Source organism: Mixophyes fleayi, chromosome 5, assembly GCF_038048845.1.
Source record: "Mixophyes fleayi isolate aMixFle1 chromosome 5, aMixFle1.hap1, whole genome shotgun sequence".
In the NCBI taxonomy this organism is placed as follows: domain Eukaryota; kingdom Metazoa; phylum Chordata; class Amphibia; order Anura; family Limnodynastidae; genus Mixophyes; species Mixophyes fleayi.
The window spans coordinates 88,824,062-88,843,002 of record NC_134406.1 but is presented as its reverse complement, the minus strand read 5'-3'; the positions used below and the strand labels follow the sequence as shown (position 1 = coordinate 88,843,002).

General features: G+C 38.0%; 1 protein-coding gene across 1 annotated transcript in view; it reads left to right on the top strand.

Annotated features, from left to right (window-relative positions):
• Positions 1-18,559, top strand: part of STK17A (serine/threonine kinase 17a) — a 29,198-nt gene extending 10,639 nt beyond the window's left edge. The window contains exons 3-8 of the mRNA XM_075212533.1: positions 803-1,015; positions 9,679-9,823; positions 11,960-12,086; positions 12,588-12,636; positions 12,792-12,971; positions 14,321-18,559. Coding sequence (XP_075068634.1) covers positions 803-1,015; positions 9,679-9,823; positions 11,960-12,086; positions 12,588-12,636; positions 12,792-12,971; positions 14,321-14,669 — 1,063 coding nt within the window. The 3' untranslated portion in view covers positions 14,670-18,559. The remainder of the gene's footprint in view (positions 1-802; positions 1,016-9,678; positions 9,824-11,959; positions 12,087-12,587; positions 12,637-12,791; positions 12,972-14,320) is intronic.
• Positions 18,560-18,941: the final 382 nt, after the last annotated feature.

The window sequence follows — 18,941 nt, the reverse complement described above, 5'->3', positions numbered from 1 at the left end:
CTGCTGTGTGACTTTTTGCTAGATTTATGCAAGGTACACGAGCAGATAGAATGCTTGTCCAAAATAAGGTAACAAAATTTTGGATAAAAGGTTTCATAATCATTCAAAAAAATAAGGCATTTGTCAGTACATTAAACCGTTTTTGTGGTTCTTTAGAACAACCTTTTAGGATGATTGCCATAGATTAATATGTCCTTTATACTGAAAGAAGTATGGATTTATCTGTCCAGATGTGCCATAGGTATGTTTATTCTCAGTCTTCATGTGGCTCCTTCTGTATCATAAATAATAAATCCTCTTTGTTTTGTTTAGTAAAACAAAACACCTCTTGTCTAAACGGTCTTCCAGATCTATAATGAACACAGCGATCATTGATAGATTATCCTGAAGACTTATTGATTGGCACGGCATGTTGATGGCTCTACTCTGCTAGTATTTTGTTTTGTTTTTTTGTTTGTTTTTATCTGCTTGGATAGCTATATTTACTCTGGAAATAATTTTAGTTGCCAATGAATACTGCTAAGTTTCTGCAGCAGTTTTTTCCAGGTCATCAACTTGAGTTGAAAAAGTAAGCTGTTAAACATTTGAAGCAAAGCAATTTACATTAATAGAGAAAATATAATTTAGAGCCCCCAGCATGATTTTAAGTCCATATTCAAACATTGCTTTCTGTAAAGAATGGTGTTTGAGTCTGGAACATGGAAGCCTCCTTTCAGGGTATATCTGCTTTGCTTACAATTCCTGATAGAATGGATCAATCAATTTATTTAAAACTTTTTTTCTTTTTCCTTCTACTTCTCAGAGGAAAGTTTGCTGTGGTCCGGAAGTGTATTGAAAAAGACACTGAGAAAGAGTTTGCTGCAAAGATCATGAGAAAACGACGGAAGGGACAGGATTGCCGAGTGGAAATACTTCATGAGATTGCAGTGTTGGAGTTGGCAAGAGACAACCTTTGGGTCATCAAGCTACACGAGGTGTACGAAACTGCTACGGAGATCATTCTAGTTTTAGAATAGTAAGTAAAGCTTCTTCATACTTTGTGTTTGACATCTATCCTTTATGTATCCTATACAAGACTGCGCTTGTAATAGAAATGTGCAATAAAATACTATACTAGTGATCCAACATCTATAGTGCTGGAACAGCTACATATATTCCTACATAAGTCAGTTACAATTTAAAGCAATTTTCCTGTCTTTCTATTTTGATTCAGTGGATCAGCTCAACACAGTTTTCTGAAATCATCATTTAACAGAAGTGCGAGGTCCCAAGGGACTCGTACAAATCCATGTTGCTGATGCAGATGATTGGAAAAGCCACATGGGCATCTCCTGTCTCTAGCAGGTTATCATATTGCAGGCCAAGCCTTAGAGCATTTTGGAACTGCAGGTGCCAGCAGGGATGAGTTTCCCCATAGCCTCACCATTGTAGACCCAGGCATGGGATTAGGTGAATTTGTTGGGAAATTCCATGGAGTTTTTCATTCTCTGTATAAAATACCCTTAATCATTTTTAGTTCTACATTAATAGGAAAGATATGGCCATTGTTGTTTCTTAAAGTAACTTATTGGAATACTAGAGCAGTCTCGGGTAGAGCGGTATTGCCCCCACACTTGTTAATGGTGGCAATGTTTTACAGGGTGGATTACTAGGAGGACAAAAATGTTTTATTTTTGCTTTTGCACCCTAAGAGCGTAAACATGTCTAATGGACAAAATATATGGTATTTTGTATTGTCATGGGTTTATATGATAAGTTGTATGTTCCTTTTTGTTAAAGAGCAAGTTAAGTCATTAAGTATACATAACAAGGCTGTGTACTAGTAATCTGAATGATACACATGAATAACAGAAGTGTTTATACATAGAGCATGACGGACTTATATCACCTTTCTGCAGCAGGTTGTCATATGATAAGGAAACTGCTTTCCCACCACACAGAGTACCTGACAGCTTGGTAGTCTTGCTGTGCAGAAATGCACTGTATGGGTTGGTTGATTCATACATAAACAGGGGTAAAGCCAGTGATGTTACAGAGCTCAAGTTATTGAATTATCAGTCTTTTGACCTGTATCAGATACCATACAGACCAAAGATGTGGGAGAAGCCTCTGCTGTCTGTAATGGACCAACATTCCCACTCGTGGGACAAACATGCCTGCTGGCAGGACAGAGTCCTAAAATCGTCACGATCTCCCTGAAATCAGGACAGTTGGGTGCATGGATCTGTAGTGGAATGTCAGGTTAACAATGAACACTTTGTTCTAACTTCATGCTTCATATCTCATTTTGTCATGTAGTAGACCTTTAACTGAAGGATAAATATGTCTGTAGTGAGTGATTTCAAGGTGGTTGCAATGGCTAACTGAGGAGGACAGCAGGTTATTTGGTGCAAGGTTCTAAATACTGGCTCAATTGCCTGCAGGTCTATGTAATATATTTATGTTGACGTATCCGGTCAGTGCAAGAGCGTAACTGTAGTCCATGTGACTGCTATGGGGTACAGCAGCATCGGAGAGGAGAAAAGTTGTCTTAAACTACCAACATAATAAAGTTCCCTAACAAGTTTATCAAGGCAATTAAATGATTTGGAAAATTAGGATATGATAGCTGTATATATTATTCAAAATAATGTGTCTGATTATATTTGATATCGGCTGGTGATGAAGCAAAAATTGTGGTGGGTATGAACTTATGATGGCACGTAGACCGCCAAGGCCACTGTTTTATGAGGCTCAGACACTTTATAGCAATGTCCCAGGGTCACACTGGAAACAGAGTATGTCTGCCTGGTGCATTAAATTATTTTATTACATTTATTTTTATGCTCATGAAATTATTTATCTAAAGTGAGACAAGTTGACCAATATTCTAATGGTGAGACTGGTCATATTTTTCATGGCTTCTTGTTTTTAACTTCACTGTGATTTAAGCTTTCCTTTTCCTCTCCAGCTTTGTAGCTTGCTTGTGAAACGAATGCTAAATAGCAGTGCATGTCCTTTGTGCAAATATTATTTGTCCTGTAATCCCTCGTTTTGTTTGTCACCCACAACAATCGGGGTTAAACATTAACACATTGTCCAGCTTGGTAGATGTGAACAGGAATATGATGCACACAATGGCTATGACAACAACATTCCATTGCCACAGGAGTTACTGTACTACATTAGGGCTCTTGCACCTTTTGTCCACTTATTGGTCTTTTGAAGTACTATATGTTTCAAAGCATTGTACACCAGTTGTTGCTTTGTAAGGTCTATATCACACCTGACTTTTCATTTGTCATGTACAACAAGATATGTAGTCTGTTTTTGTATAGATCCGTGCTGAGAGTTTAAATCCCAGTGATGTCGTGTGTGATTTAACTTTCATAGAGGACAGGGCTTTTAGTGGCTAAAATGGTCTAAGCATTTTTACACGCATAGTTTATTAATGGTGGGGATATCCTTTTACACTTGCAAGGTTTAAATGCAGTTGTATTTTCATTTGTTACATACACGTTAATTTGCTTATTGCTAATCTGAGTTTCAGCACAAGAAATGTGTAATTATTTAATTCCAATTTATCAATATTTTTAGGTTTGGAACATGATTTGGTGATTTATCAATCGTATCATTTTAATGGTACATGAACATTCATGGTCATATGCCCTAAGATTGCAGGGCAAAGATAAATCATTTCCACTTGGCTATGTGTCAACTGTGCTCACCATTTTAAATATCTTGATTTTTCCCGAGTTGTATGACCTTCCGCACACATTTGTGGACGTGACAGCATGCTCTTATGTGTACCGGATTTACTTGTATTTTAATTAGGTAGGTGGGAGGGTAATTAGTGTCTGAAATACAGTCCTTAACGCTGACTGCAGCATGATGATTGTTCTTTCAGTCACTTAAACTGTTCAGCTGTACATATTGACCTCTGGTTGTCATCCAGACTGTCTCCTCTATATTGTTTTATAGATGTGCCTCGTCCCATGACAAAGCCAAGGAGACACACTGGTGGTGATACAGTAACTGTCATGAGAAATGCAGCAGTTTGCTGATCTGGGAATTAGTGCATCGTACATAATCACTTTAATTTTTCACATAATGCAAGTTCACTTTGCATTATAACTTTATATCACCCTCATCATCATCATCATCATCATCATTTATTTAATTAGCGCCACTAATTCCGCAGCGCTGTACAGAGAACTCATTCACATCAGTCCCTCCAAATCAGTTTGATTAGTTTCAATTTACAGGAACCTCTTCTTGGCGAACTTCTTCTTGCTTAGACTCCGAGGATAACTATAAGCCTTACAGGGCCACAAGCTTGATACACTGCTATATGAGCAACTAAACTTGTCAAAAAAGAGATACCTGCTATATCTCCTTTTATGTAAAAGGATTTTGTTAGACATTATTGCTTTTGTAATGGTCAGAAGAGCTTCGGTCATTTCACGCTTGATGGTTGGGAGAACTGTTCCACCACAATCTGTAAAGGTTTCATTCAGCTTCTCATATTCGTAAATGCAAGAACTCCGGTTAGAAAAGTGCAGATAATTTACGGCCATGTTTTTTAACTGAATTTTACATAAAATTTAAAGTGACGATAAGCCCTGGTTATATGTATGTGTGGTATATATTCCTTTTAATTCAGATTTATTTTTTTAATGATTGTTATTGGGTTGATTACATTATGGTCAATGAAAGGAAGTTTGCCGTCATATTTTGTCATCTCCTGAGAGTTGCCTAGCCTTGGTATTTTATTTAATTATCCAATATATAAGGCGAATATGGACTGGTTACAGTGCCTGACTATAATCAGTTCAGTACTGTGCTGCCAACAACACAAAACAATAAAGTTACTGTGTTGCTGAAGCCTTTACAGTTGAACGTGCCAGAATGGTCATCTGTATATAAATATAACCTATATGGGTTGTGTCACTGACAGTAGAACTCCTCTTCCCACAAGGGGCTTATTTGACATTCATATGTTATATCAGTTGTCATATTTACAGTCAGACCTCCCACACTTCATTGTAATCAAACAAGAGAAATGTTACCATTATTTATACAGAAAGTCATACAGAAACCAGGTCAGTAGAGGTTAATAGTGGCTTTCTTTGTTAATGATCAGCTCTCCTATCCTAATGCTACCAAAAGCCTGTGTTAGTCTTATTTGCTGTAGCTTGCAATTAGCTTCTGTCCCCCATGTGCCCAGATTAGAAGAAAGGCTGCTTTGTGGGCTGTGTTTGTGCCTTGGCTTCGAGCCCAGTCCTCACCCACCAAACACAAACAATTTGTAAAACAAAACTACTTTCAGTATCTGCTTGTCCCTCAGTGCTTCACACGCTACCCGGCCGCTGCCGCTGGCCTCCTGCTAACATGCACGTCCTGGGTCACCTATCACCATACGTGTTGTCTCTGTCTGTCATGTGCATTTTTCTCCTGTTAGTGGCCTCTCGGTAAATAGAAATGCAATTTTAACCTTCTCTATTTAGATGTCTAATTTCTGTTAGAAGCTGCATTCTCATCTGAATATAAGGATGTAAAGGTCAGGCCAAGTATAGATTATTAGTCTTCAACAGTTCAGCCTTGCTATATGAGATGACCTCTTTCCCCTCATTAAACTTCTTGCAGCTCATACTTTCACACGCTGTCTCTACTCGGCTGTGTTTCCCAGGCTAAAGATAGAGCCTCTGGTGTAGAATATATTGTATTTCAAAAATATGAGGAAATGGTTCACATTTCCTCTCCATATAAGTGTTAATAAGCCACATAATAGGGGTCAGTATTTAAGAAGACAAAGGTTTGTACATAAACACACACCAAGTATTCTTGTGATGGAAATTGACTACAGGCTACTGTTGGGAAGGCATCTGCATAGTACACAATGCTTGCCTATAGCTGTTTATGTATGGAAGGTGCTATCTGTCCTCACTTACCTGTGGGAAAATGGACCATTAGCCTTAACCTGCTCATCAATGATCTATTATATCCAGTATCATCCATCCTATATGTATAGTCATTTCTTGTTGTTCATAATGTACAGAAAACGTCTGTTTTATTTTTTAATACTTGTGCAATATGCACATACTGATAGTACAGTATTAGTGGTACATGTGGTTTTAGTGAACATATTGATAAGTAATACAGTTTGTATAAATTACCTGGGGGTTGGGGTGTAAGGTATTGGATATGAAGAGAGGTACTGGAGGAAGAGGGGAGTGAGCGGCTAAAGAGAGATGGGGAGAAGGGAGAGAGAAGGTTGTCGGCATTGGGTATTCTTCCGGCCACAGCATATATATAAGGGAATTGAGTATGAAAATAGAGACAAGGGTAAACCGTACTGCATTACTATCCACAATGTCTTAAAGGATATGACATAGTGTACATCCATGGATAAGGATTGAACTATTTCTTAAATTTATGAACAACAGATCACAGAAACAGCAGTTCCGAAAAACTGCTGTTTCTGTGATAAAAAAAAATCACACTTGCCCCCCCTCTTCGGAAGCGATGTCTCCGGGTCTTCTCCTCGTTCTCTTCATTCTTCAATTGCGCATGTGCAGTTCCAAGAACTGGACATGCGCACAAAGATCCTCTCTCTGTCTCTGCAACTATCGTTGCAGGGAGAGAGCTGTGAGTGACAGGGAGGAATCATGTGATCCCTCCACACATGCCCTGTCCAGCTCTGCTGTCAGCACTGAAAACTTTCAATTATGATGATGTTCGCCAGCTTCAAGACAAGTTCCCGACAAAAAAATAATTTCGGGACTTGTTAGATTGCGGCCAGAGCAGTCACCATACTTTTGAATGGTGACTGCTCGCAAAAATAATCAGGAGTGCAAAGCAGCAGATATCCATGATATCTGCTGCGATGCACCTTCAATAATTTTGCGGAGGGCACATCGGTACCTGATTTCCACGGTAAATGCACTACCGTGATTTCTTAAATATGCCCCCAAGGCTTTTATTGTGACTCACTATTAAAAGGGAGGAAGGGCGGGTGCCATAGGGTTGTAGAAGAACAAAGCGTTCCAAACTTTTATTTATGGGTAGTATTGTTTAATTCAGTTGTAATTTGTTAGCCATTATTGCAATATTTCATACTGTTGTGTTAATTTCATTCATAAATTAACTTAATCACTTAGATACTGATGACCAGAGTATTGTAGCTGGTTCTCTCCTAGTCACACAAGAAGGGCCTTCTATCTACCTAGGTAAAACTTGTTTTCAGTCTTGAAGCATAAATCCAATTTAAATAAACTTGCAGATCTCAGTCTCTGATGCACACATGTCTCTATCAGCTGACATGCTAAGCTGTAAGGTATTAGCTTAATGTTATGCAGTCTGCAACATGTGACAGTCTTGCACATCAGTTGTCTGTCAGTTTACCACTTGGAAGTGTGCGCCAAAGTATGGAATAGAAGCAGAATTTCGTTTCCCAGTGTCAGCCAGTTCATCCACAAGCTTTTTCCTCTGTATAAAAACAAATGTGCTTTAAAAATGAATTGTTGTATTACAAGGAATTACACTACATGAGTCCACCTTGTACCGGATAACGTTAACATAAACTAAACCCCCCCATTTCTGAATTCAGAATAACCAACATTTATTAAGCTGTTATAGCTGCCAACATAAATCGCCTAAATCTTGACTTAACTTGCATAAATTAGTGTAATTTGTTTCTCTTTTGAGGCAGGAAGGGAAGGGAGATTTTTAATTTTTCTGCAATCCATGCCGTCATACTCCTGACCATGCAGAACAGGAGTCTTGTATTTATCAGATGAAGAGTCCTGGGGGTGAAGGGTTAAGTGCCGATTTCTGCAAGTCGCCGGAAATCGTCGAGTTTGCAGTGAAAATTTAAAGCGGCAATGGCTTTAACAATATTGTTCTGCTTTCACCCCCCTGGTGTTTGTGTGTGGTCATTTTTAGAATATGCAGCTGCCGTCTGCACAATAGATGTGAGCACAGGTTAGCAATGTGCTTCTCAACTTTAGTAAGTAAAAGGTGATCCATTTCTAAAGATATACATTCATATCTCACAAATTCACAGTCACTGATAGGTCATTACTTTGTTTTTGGTGTTTCTGACAAATGTCATCACTTGACTGCAAGCTGAAAATAGTACATTGTGTGTAAAACTATTCAGCCTTTTTGTGAAGCTGTTGGGTAACAAGTCTAATTGATATTGTCTTTTATGTGTGTTGGGTTAAAGACACCTTGCCCTTTTGTTTGGATGGATACAATAGCTCAATGTAGTCCTTCCTGTAATCTTCTGGTAAGTCAATGTTAGCATCCTCTAACTGGAAAAGTGATTCTACTGCGACAGACCAGGCCAGGGACACTGCACATAAGCAACAACACAAAAACTATTCCAGCATACATTATCTGTGTTTAAATTGTTGCAAGCAGAACATAATGTAAACATGACTGAACGGAGCAAATGATCATGTGTCCTCCCTACTCCAGATAAAGACAACTGGTGGAATCTGTCCAAATATACCTTATCGAGGAATATAAAAAGAATGTTTCTGCCATGGTACAGAACTGCAGAGGCTGGAACACATAATACAGTAAAACAATAAGCTGTGCAGACAATATATTTTGGGAATACTGCCATTCAACTGGTGTAATTAATGTGCGGGTTTGTCTCTTCAAGTACGAAGTTCTTTCTATTGTAATTCAGTAAGCCTGTATTTTTATTTTTTTTATATTTTTTTTAATCTTTACCAGCTCAGGCCCTTAATTTAGTCCCCTTGTAAAAGCAGCCAAATGATGATGTAACTGGTTACACAAGCTGTTCTCATTGTTTGACATTGCTGCAGGCCTCCTCCATTGTGTATTTCAGAGGCACTATTCCATGTGGGCAGAAGCTGTCCCTGAGAGGCTACAAGCACCACAAATCTGAGCTCCGGGGCTGAGCCCCCTCCCAATTCATAAAGAAGATCCCTGAACAAAAATAATTGTTTTCAAGTTCATTATATAACAACCTCCAGACAATTGGTGACTACTACTTCTCCTAGCACTATGGCTATTATAATTACAATGATCTCTTTTATGATGGCTTCAAAAGACTAAAGGACAAAAACTGACTTTCCTAATTATATTATAATGGGGGAAGGGGGGGGGGGGGAAACCACCTTTTGAAAAGAGGATTTTTCATGAATAGACATGTGGAGAAATATATGGATACAAAATAATTACTTATTACTCATGTGACCTTCGAAAGAAAGTGCATATTTTATGTGTTTTTTTGGTTCCTATATCTTGATATGTACTAATATCTTTTTCAGATATATTAACCATGTTCACACCTAGAATAGGAGGAATGGCTTTGTTATGCTCCCATATATTTGCATTCTAAAACTTTAACATTATGTTTGACACTGTATAATGTGGACAACCTGTTTCTCATCCGCTATGCATTGCGTGATAGACTGTTAAAACACATCTAAAGCACACATTAGTTTTCATGCAGTTCTAACCATTCTGCCAGTGCATATGTGTGACCGAGCTCTTAGGACGCGTATCTTGTTATAGTCTAAGGTCACATTGTACATTAAATTGTGATTTTTGTTTTGTGTTGTGAAAATGTGTCCCCTCCCTTTCTTTTCCCCAATAGTCTTCTAATGCAGTTCCCTCAATTCTCTGTTTTTGTAACAATTACTTCTGTTTTCTGTTACATAGTGCTGCTGGCGGAGAAATCTTCAACCAGTGTGTAGCAGAAAGGGAAGAGGCTTTCAAAGAGATGGATGTCCAGAGGCTTATGAGGCAGATTTTAAAAGGAGTTTCCTTTTTACACAGGCACAATTTGGTCCATCTTGACCTGAAGGTAACTGCTTTCTCCTGTCAGTAGTCCTTCTGAGTTATCGGTTAATGTTATTTAATGTTATTTATGCAGTTTTGTGTAGGGCAGGTATTGGTTATTGTGATCTATACTGGTCCTTGGCTATTTAGTCTAGACATGACTCTCTCCTCTGTTTATGTGGAGTGCTTTAGACAACAATGTCCTCTTTATGCACACACACACACACACACACACACACACACACACACACACACACACAAAAAATATCATTTTCAAAAAAAAAAATATAGTATATATTTGTTTTATACAGTGTGTTGCTGTACACTTTCATGGAAGCCATGGCATAAGGTTAGTGGGAGTAGGGATTAATACAATTTGTTTAAAAAAAAATTATTAGTGAGGCTTTTACAAGTTCTGCCCAATTTGGACCTTTTTAGCAGCCACCTTAGTTGGGGGTCCCCGAGGCTTGTATTCAATGAACTTTATAATAATATAATAAAATAATTTTATCTGGAAAAATTTGAGTGCACTTGATGCAATAACACACAAACTGACTGGTAAATACAGACTACCTAACAGACCCAGCATGCTTAAAGAGGAAAAAAAAAAGTGCTTCAATCATTGATCCAATGGCTGCAGAGCTCGCTCTAGCGAGACGGGCAACTGCTGATCAAACAAATCCCTTTCTATTTGTTTAACCTGCAGCTGTGAAGAATCAGCAGTAAATGCATTAATACTTTGTGCTGTACAAATTGCTACTCGAGGAACATAGGCAACGGATAGTTCTGGGTAATCCAAACGAGTAAAATCCTTAGCACATACTGTGTCCATTTAAAGGGCATGAGCCATTAAAATTTATGCACTTTTAATTGTACAGTTGGTAAAGTAAATCTATGGTTTCTTTCTCAAATAAAGTGTTTGCAATCTGCTCATGAGGGTTATCCGCTTCCTGCAGTTCGCCTGAATCACTGAGTATTCCAGTATTAGTAGTCCTCCTAAATAATACTTCAGCCTATGTGGAACACATAACTTTTTGCCTGTGTTGTAGAAAAAAAATCTACACGTTGTAAATAAAAGGCTGTATATTAAAATTCTGGCTTTCATACAGGAATGATTTATTTGGCAAGCACCAGTGTGGTTGATTTAGAAAATTATGCAACTAAATCTTGATGATAATACAATGCTTAGTCATGTATCCCTATCATGACTGCTATTAATTATGGCTGAGTGAATCAACCCCAGACACTTGCTTTAATTGCTGGGGTGCAGTCTTTAGTGATCAAGACAGCTCAGCTCACGGATTATTCATGTGTTTGTTGGGAACAGCATATGCTGACAATACATAAGCAGCGATGGACAACAGTCTGCCATCAGTACATAACCTGTGGTTAAGCTACCTGCCCAGTAATTACAAATATACAGTAGAACATGCAGATCGATGGGCTGTATAGCAGCTACTTCATTCATTTCACACTTAATACATTAAATCGGAACTCCACCCAAAAGTCTAAATGAAGTAGTGGGTGGAGTTGAAGGAGTTATATACAAACAAAAGCATAACTTCACCAGTGTACCCGGTGGCATTTATGGTTCAAAGTAATCAAAAAATAAATCCAGCTTTGAGTGATTTTGTTTCCAAATAAAACATGACCCAAAAATACATAATTATCACTGGCAGGTAGTTATTGGAATAGAAAACAATATTCTGTATATTTGTATGGATTTGGTACATCGTTACGGGAAAATGAAGTAGAATGTGTTACAATGTTAGAGACGTGGGATGGGACAAGTTTATAGTTCCAAACCTGTAAGAATGTATGTTTGCACCAAATGCTCCCTAGCAATAGGTCAACCATTGATAAACTTGAGTAAAATTTAATCTTAGTCTTGACAACCCTTAGCTTGGGAAGCCGTCTTCATCAAAAATAGGTAAATGTGAGCCATACTTTTATATATAAATGTTGGTAATTTATATACTTTGCTTTAAATATCTGTTACAGCCTTCATTGGTCTGGTTTACCAATGATTGATCAAATGACCAATATTTTCCAACCTAGGGTCAAACTGTAAATATTGTATAGATTGACGGTAGACTAGAGTAGTAGAGTCTGCAGGAATACATCCATTAAAACTACTTTTCTCTCTTCCCTTCATATATAGCCACAAAACATCCTACTTACCAGTGACCGTCCACTAGGGGACATAAAGATTGTGGATTTTGGGTTATCTAGAATAATGAATAACAATGAAGAACTAAGAGAAATTATGGGGACTCCAGAATATGTTGGTAAGTATACCCTAAAAAAAGGCCACAATTGCTATATACTTTTTATGTAAAATGGTATGCTAGTGTTTTGCTTGTAAATATCATCATAATCACCACCATTTATTTATATAGCGCCACTAATTCCGCAGCGCTGTACAGGGAACTCGCTCACATCAGTCCCTGCCCTATTGGAGCTTACAGTCTAAATTCCCTAACACACACACACACACACACACACACTAGGGTCAATTTGTTAGCAGCCAATTAACCTACCAGTATGTTTTTGGAGTGTGGGAGGAAACCCGGAGCACCCGGAGGAAACCCACGCAAACACGGGGAGAACATACAAACTCCTCACAGATAAGGCCATGGTTGGGAATTGAACTCCTGACCCCAGTGCTGTAAGGCAGAAGTGCTAACCACTAGGCCACCGTGCTGCTCAATATAAATTTTGTAGGTTTATTTTTCTTTGGTAGCACACATCAACGTTTGAGTGGTGTAACTGAATTCTTTCCTTTTCAGCACCTGAAATCCTGAGTTACGAGCCAATCAACACATCAACGGATATGTGGTAAGTGCAATTAGAATATTCTCTCCTATGTGTGTGGGATGTACGTGGCCAGGACTAACATCTGTTATAACTCTTTAGATGTTGACTGTGCTGGTTACAAAATGTAAATTGTATAGGTAGGTAAATGGTGTAATTGTATATTGTCTCTTTGACAGGAGTATTGGTGTATTGGCTTACGTCATGCTCACAGGCACCTCCCCTTTCCTGGGAGATGACAAACAGCACACTTTCCTGAACATTTCCCAGCTGAATGTCAGTTACACAGATGGTGACTTTGAAGGAATATCAGAATCCGCAATTGATTTCATCAAAGCACTTCTAGTTCGGGAGCCTGAGTAAGTAGCTTTCCATTTAAAGAAGAACTCTTTATGCACTTCCATTTCCTCACTTTATCTACTGCTTCCTGGCTCTCAGTTCTCATAGCTCCCTTCCTCCTTTAATGAGATCCCATAGTAACTGCTGAGTGTACACTTTTGCTGCTTTGCATTATTGCTTGCAGTGCATGTTTCATACATCCTGGTCTGGGTGTTGGTTCCTGAAGTGCATGACAACATTGTTGTTTTAGATGGACCAGATAACCTGGTTATTCGTGGCTATGAAACTGGTTCCATACCTTTTCGAATAATTTAGCATCATTAGGAAAACATATCCTATGTTTACATGCTTTACATGCTTCATTTATGTTACACATTCACTAAGCCTCTCCTTCCATCCAAATTCATGTGATGACTGTCATCTGTACACGTCACATGATTACCTCCTGTATCACAAGTCCTGTATAGCCAATGATGTGGACAAACAGACCCATTCCACTTTCTAATACAACATTAAAATCGCCATTTCATAGAATTCCAAAAAACCATATCTGTGTATAGTTGTGCCAAAAATTTTACTCCTTTTTTTAATGGCACATCATTAATCACCTTACATGCGCCAAACAGGCCATGGAAATTTTGATGTAAGAAAAGATTCTTGTTGGCCAAGTTTTATGTAGATCTTAATGTGAACGAACAGAACAATTGAATTGATTTGGTTTGGTTTCAAATGCAGGCACCAAAATCATGTTAGCAAAAGCACCTTGGCGTGGTGGGTGGCTTCAACATACATTTGAAAATGTGTGCAACTGAGACTTTTGCATTTTTATCTACAGTAGAAATAGCAGATCTGTTGCTGGCTATAGCAGTGTGCTGGGGGAATTTGTCTGTTTTTTCCTTTTAGGATAACCCCACCCTTTCATGCACCTGTTATAGCCTATAAATTGATTTGAGCAACTACCAGTTCTTTATTTGACCAAAATCATGTTGACTGTTCTTTCAATAACCAGAATAATTCAATTCTATAATATCTAGAACTTCTGCTTACTTTACGTCACGTATCCTCTACTCCTTTTAAACATCTGTTACTCAAGGACCCTTATTATATTTTTTATTTTTACTGGTTCTTTAAAGAATCCTACAGAACTCCACCCTCCCAGTTCAAAACATGCAACTAAGCAGTTGATCCTCAGTGTTTTCAAGGTGGCTACATATCCTATAGGTTATTCTAGGTGTTTTACATGTTTGATTTCTGTATTTATTAACATATGCTAAAAGCTATTTAATAAATACATTATTGCAATTTAACATGTCTACCTCACACAACTGCAAGGAAAAAGTGTTAAAACCGCTTTTCTTTTCTTTGACAGAGGTCGAGCAACAGCAGAGGACTGTCTCCATCACCCATGGCTAGCCCAAGGTGATCTCCCAGATCTTTATTCTAGTGCTATGAACACAGTCCAAGATGGCAACCAGGTTGTACAAGAAGAAGAGGAGGAGGATGAACTGAAAACTGAGAATTCCCTGGAAGCCAGCCCAGCCCAACTAGACACAGATGGACAGACTGTGACAGAGGAGTTGATATTAATGGCTTCTTATACTTTGGGACAGTGCAGACAGACAGAGATGGAAAAACAAACTGAATCTAAAGCCATTACCAAGCGATTTAAGTTTGAGGAGCCAATGTTGCAAGACATACCAGGAGACTTTATCTACTAAGCTCTGGCACTTGGAACTGTGTGACTTTTAGAGCTTGGAAGTGTTTTTCTTCTTTCTAGAGTTATTGAGCTTCTTGATGAACCAGGCTTAAGTCAGCCTTCTGATGAGAGCAACTGGCTTTCATGGCAATATGAATTTAATTCAACTGTGCCATGTTAAATCTCAGCCCGGGCAAGATCTGTCTGCATGTTAGAGTATTTTTTTTTTTCTTTTTTATATTATTTATTTTAGATTTTTCTTGGCTTGTGCCTGAACACCATCGTTTTATCCTATGCTGTTGTGGATTTCTTGAAATGGCAGCAGGATGCATTGTCTCATGGTGCCCATATTGGAATACTTCACCACAGTTAGACCAAACATGGTCACTGTTGAAATTCTGGAAACAGAGCTTTTTTTGAGCAGCCTTGCTAAAATAAGTATTTTTTTTTATTTTAAAAATGTAAATGAAAAGTGAAACAAATATGTATATTGTATAGTGCAAATTTTGATGTGAAGCTTCTAAAATCTCTAATAGTGTACTTGTCACTTACCTGATTCGAAGAAACCATCTTGGGCGCTGAACTAATGGTCATGAGAAGCAGGCTAGCCATTTTCTAGGAAGTAGTGACCTCACATGGTCCTAATCCCCTGTCATGTGACAAGCTCCTAGTGAGTTAATAGGCTGCTTTCTCATGACTGTTGTTTCAGATCACAAAATGGCTGCCTCCACTGTATATAGAGTAAAGTGAGACTGGTACATTACAAAAAATGCCCATTTGCAAATTATTGTATTAAAAATCCCCCAAAAAATCAGCAACTATAAGCTTGTAAATAATGTTTGTTGGCCAGTGGAAGTTGTTCAATAAGATGGGGCAAAATATGTGTAGGGCCCCATCCAATTAAAATAAATCCATTTATTATTTTTATTATTATTATTGGAAAATAGTAGCAAAATCATTTCAGTCATTCATTGAACACAATAACATTTCAGTGTATCCTTGCACATTCAGTGCCAATTGAGCAGGTGCCAAAATGTGTTGTAACCACTTAATCCCATAGCAACACAATTGATGCATTGCTTTTTCTACCATCAAGGTGATGCATTGTACTCCATAACCCCAAGTGTTACCATAATACCAGAAAAACCATCCCATACACATTAGGCCACCGTTTACTAATGAAATGGTTCCCATTGCTAGTTTGGGGTGCAGTTGCGGCATACGTTTTTGTATCAGGAGTTAACCCTTTGTGAGAGAACCTCTTCCACAAGTAATAGTGTAAGCTTGAGTACAGTGTCTGCAGTGGTTAGTGGCACATTGTTACAAATAAATCAATCATTTCACTTGCTCCACTGTATATGTTCCTTGTTGTAAAATATGTTACAAACACAGCTTCAAGCAGCCAGGTGAATGACTAACAAAATTTGCACTATTTTGTCTCTCTTGTTCTTTTAAATCTTATATTTTAGGGGTATTTAAAGTAGTTATTGGCACTTGGGCAGTTGCTGACCTACAATTCAGACTTGGTAGTAGCAGTTGGAGTACAGGTTTGCCTGGTGTGTGACCTCTTTGAGAGGAGGTCTGTGTATTGTTTGGAGTACATGTAGATTGGAAACAATTGTGACTTATCTAGGTTGATCAGAAGCTTTGGATTGTAGGAGAGTTGTTGGTGAGAAAAACCCATATGTTCCTCTAGTTGAGAAGTGCCTCCAAACTTCCTAAAATTGGAATGGTTGTATTACAATCTGTCTCCAGTAAGCATATATGCAAGACTTTTAAACAGCCAAAATGTTAGTCTATCTGAATCACTCTTCCAGGCTCTGTGCTATGTTGGTAATATGTAAAGTACTGCTGTATCTGACCTTGCTGTTCCCCCTTCCACACTGGAATCTCCCACATCTCATCTTAAATATTCATGGTTTTCATTGATTTAAATACTCTGTTCTATAAACACCTTTGTTGTAATACAAGGCTAGATACACATGTTATTTTTACTTTTACCAGTGCTTCTCTGCGCTGTCCTCTGTTCACAGCATGGTGAATGGATTAGTAAATAGAGATTGCATAGGGACTTTTGATCTCTACTATACAGAACATGCCTGTCTATGGGGTTTTGTTTCACATGCTGCAAAATGAACACTTGTTCCGTTTCATTGGCATTCATAGTTTACAATGACAAGCCAATAGTTATGCATTTTTATAGTATCAATGATCCCTTTATAATATCTGTTTTGCCTGTTGGTGACCATATTGTAAACAGAATATAGTGCAACTGATCACAGATATAAATCAATGTCTATATTTTCTAACAGTCTTGCTTTGTGCTTGGCACAGTATAGAAATCTAGTAACTGCAGATCCATGGTATTGTGGGTGTAGTGGAATCTAGCCAATGGATTTAAGTGTTTGTAAGTTGACTTTATATCCAGCCCTAGTGGCTGTGTAGTTTTATCAGAATTATGTATGTTTTTTTTATCCCTAGCACTTATTCGCACACATAAGGCAGAGTCATAATGTGGCTTGCATATAAAAATACATATTTTGTTTTCCAAATGTCTTTGGTAAATCGGAAAATTGAAAATAGTGATTAGGAGAAATGTCTAAAAGTTGTTCAAAATAATACAGTTCGCAGACTTTAACTGCAACTACAATTTAATGTATGATTGCAAGAAAGCTTGGAGTGCTCATCGTCTACATAAAGTGGAAGAAGTCATGTTGTAGGCTGAATATTCATGAGGGCAGCCTAACAACTCATTAGTAACTGGTCATACAGAATGCCTCAGTGATCTCACTAGTGTCCAGTGGATTGATAGGCTACATCTCATGAATATATGTCTACTTTACTCTGTAGGCAATGGCTGCACTTAAATAATTGTGATGGTAATATCCTTTAGGAAAGAGAATTTATATGAATATCACCTTGCCAACATTATACAATACAGCAATTCAAAAGCAATAATAGGCAAACTAACACTTCCTGCGTTCACTAAACACGACTTGTATCTTGCGTTTTGTTCTTTGTGTGTATTTTTGTCACCTCCTCCCTGCCACAAAAATCGGCTTTGTATATTTCTGTTTGCATCCTTAATACACAAGCTCTGATCCTTTTTCGTGCTTCCTACCGCCACAGTGATGGGCACAAGTACAAGCAACAACTCTTTTGCAAGTGACACAACTTTGTGTAATCCCTGGCTCAGAGTAAACGGCAGCACCATTGCCAACACAGCTTTTTAACATTGTGGTGTCAACAAATAAGTAAAGTGCCTTTTTTTTTCCTATATTATATATTTTATCTTTAATCATTCCTTTCTCTAACAATGTTTAGGACCAGTATACAAAAACTTATACATTCGTTTAAACCATAGCTTTACCTTAACTTATTGCCAACATAGGGTGCACTGTAAAAGAATTATTCCTGGCTTGATTCAAGAGGAAACTGGCATGCTGTGTTGGTGATGTTAGGCTAGCCTACAAAAACTGCAGTATATGCAAACCTCCTTCCCTCGCTGGAAACAACGTTCCCATTCTGACTTCTTGCTGTATGGAAATTCTAACCACGTATCTTTGGCTGCTCTTTACTCCACTGCAAGAGAAACACAAATCTGGTAATGCTTACATTCAATGCAATTTATTACAACGCCAATAATTAATTCATTTGGCTGCTCTGAGATCTGCAATGTCATTTATTTTTTTGTTTGTCGTGCCTTTTTTTGTACAGTAATTTTAAATAAACCAGAGCTGTTTTTTGTATAGTTCTATTAAAGTTTGTAAGTTATAAACAGCCTGTTAATAAATGCTGTATACTCTTTATTACTGAATAAATAAGATGTGTTTCTACTGATGTATTTTTCAGGCATGAAAGCCAACCCATGCAGTTTTGAAGCTGTTTATAATAAAGATATTTTCCACTCGATGTTAATTTATCGGTGTGTCTTTTTAATGTGTTGAAGTTCAGTATTTTGACATATGTCAATGATGTAGACTGCAGTGTGATGAGTCATTTCAACTAACTTGGAAGTTGGATCCTCAGATCTGATTGTGCTTATCCACAGAAGGATTTTAACATTAAAGTGGAGCGGTCACCTACATACAGTGTAGCCCACACAACGGATGCCTCTACAAAGACTGCATTCTCATACATGTATCAATTCACAAGGAACCTGTACTTCATGGAATATTGGTCAGGCAGTGACTCATTGATGTCACCGGTTTTCAGGAAAATTGATAGGTTCTGTACTGGTTCCAATCACAAAATGGATACCTCCACTGTGTGCAGGTGCAGTTGGTGCCATGCA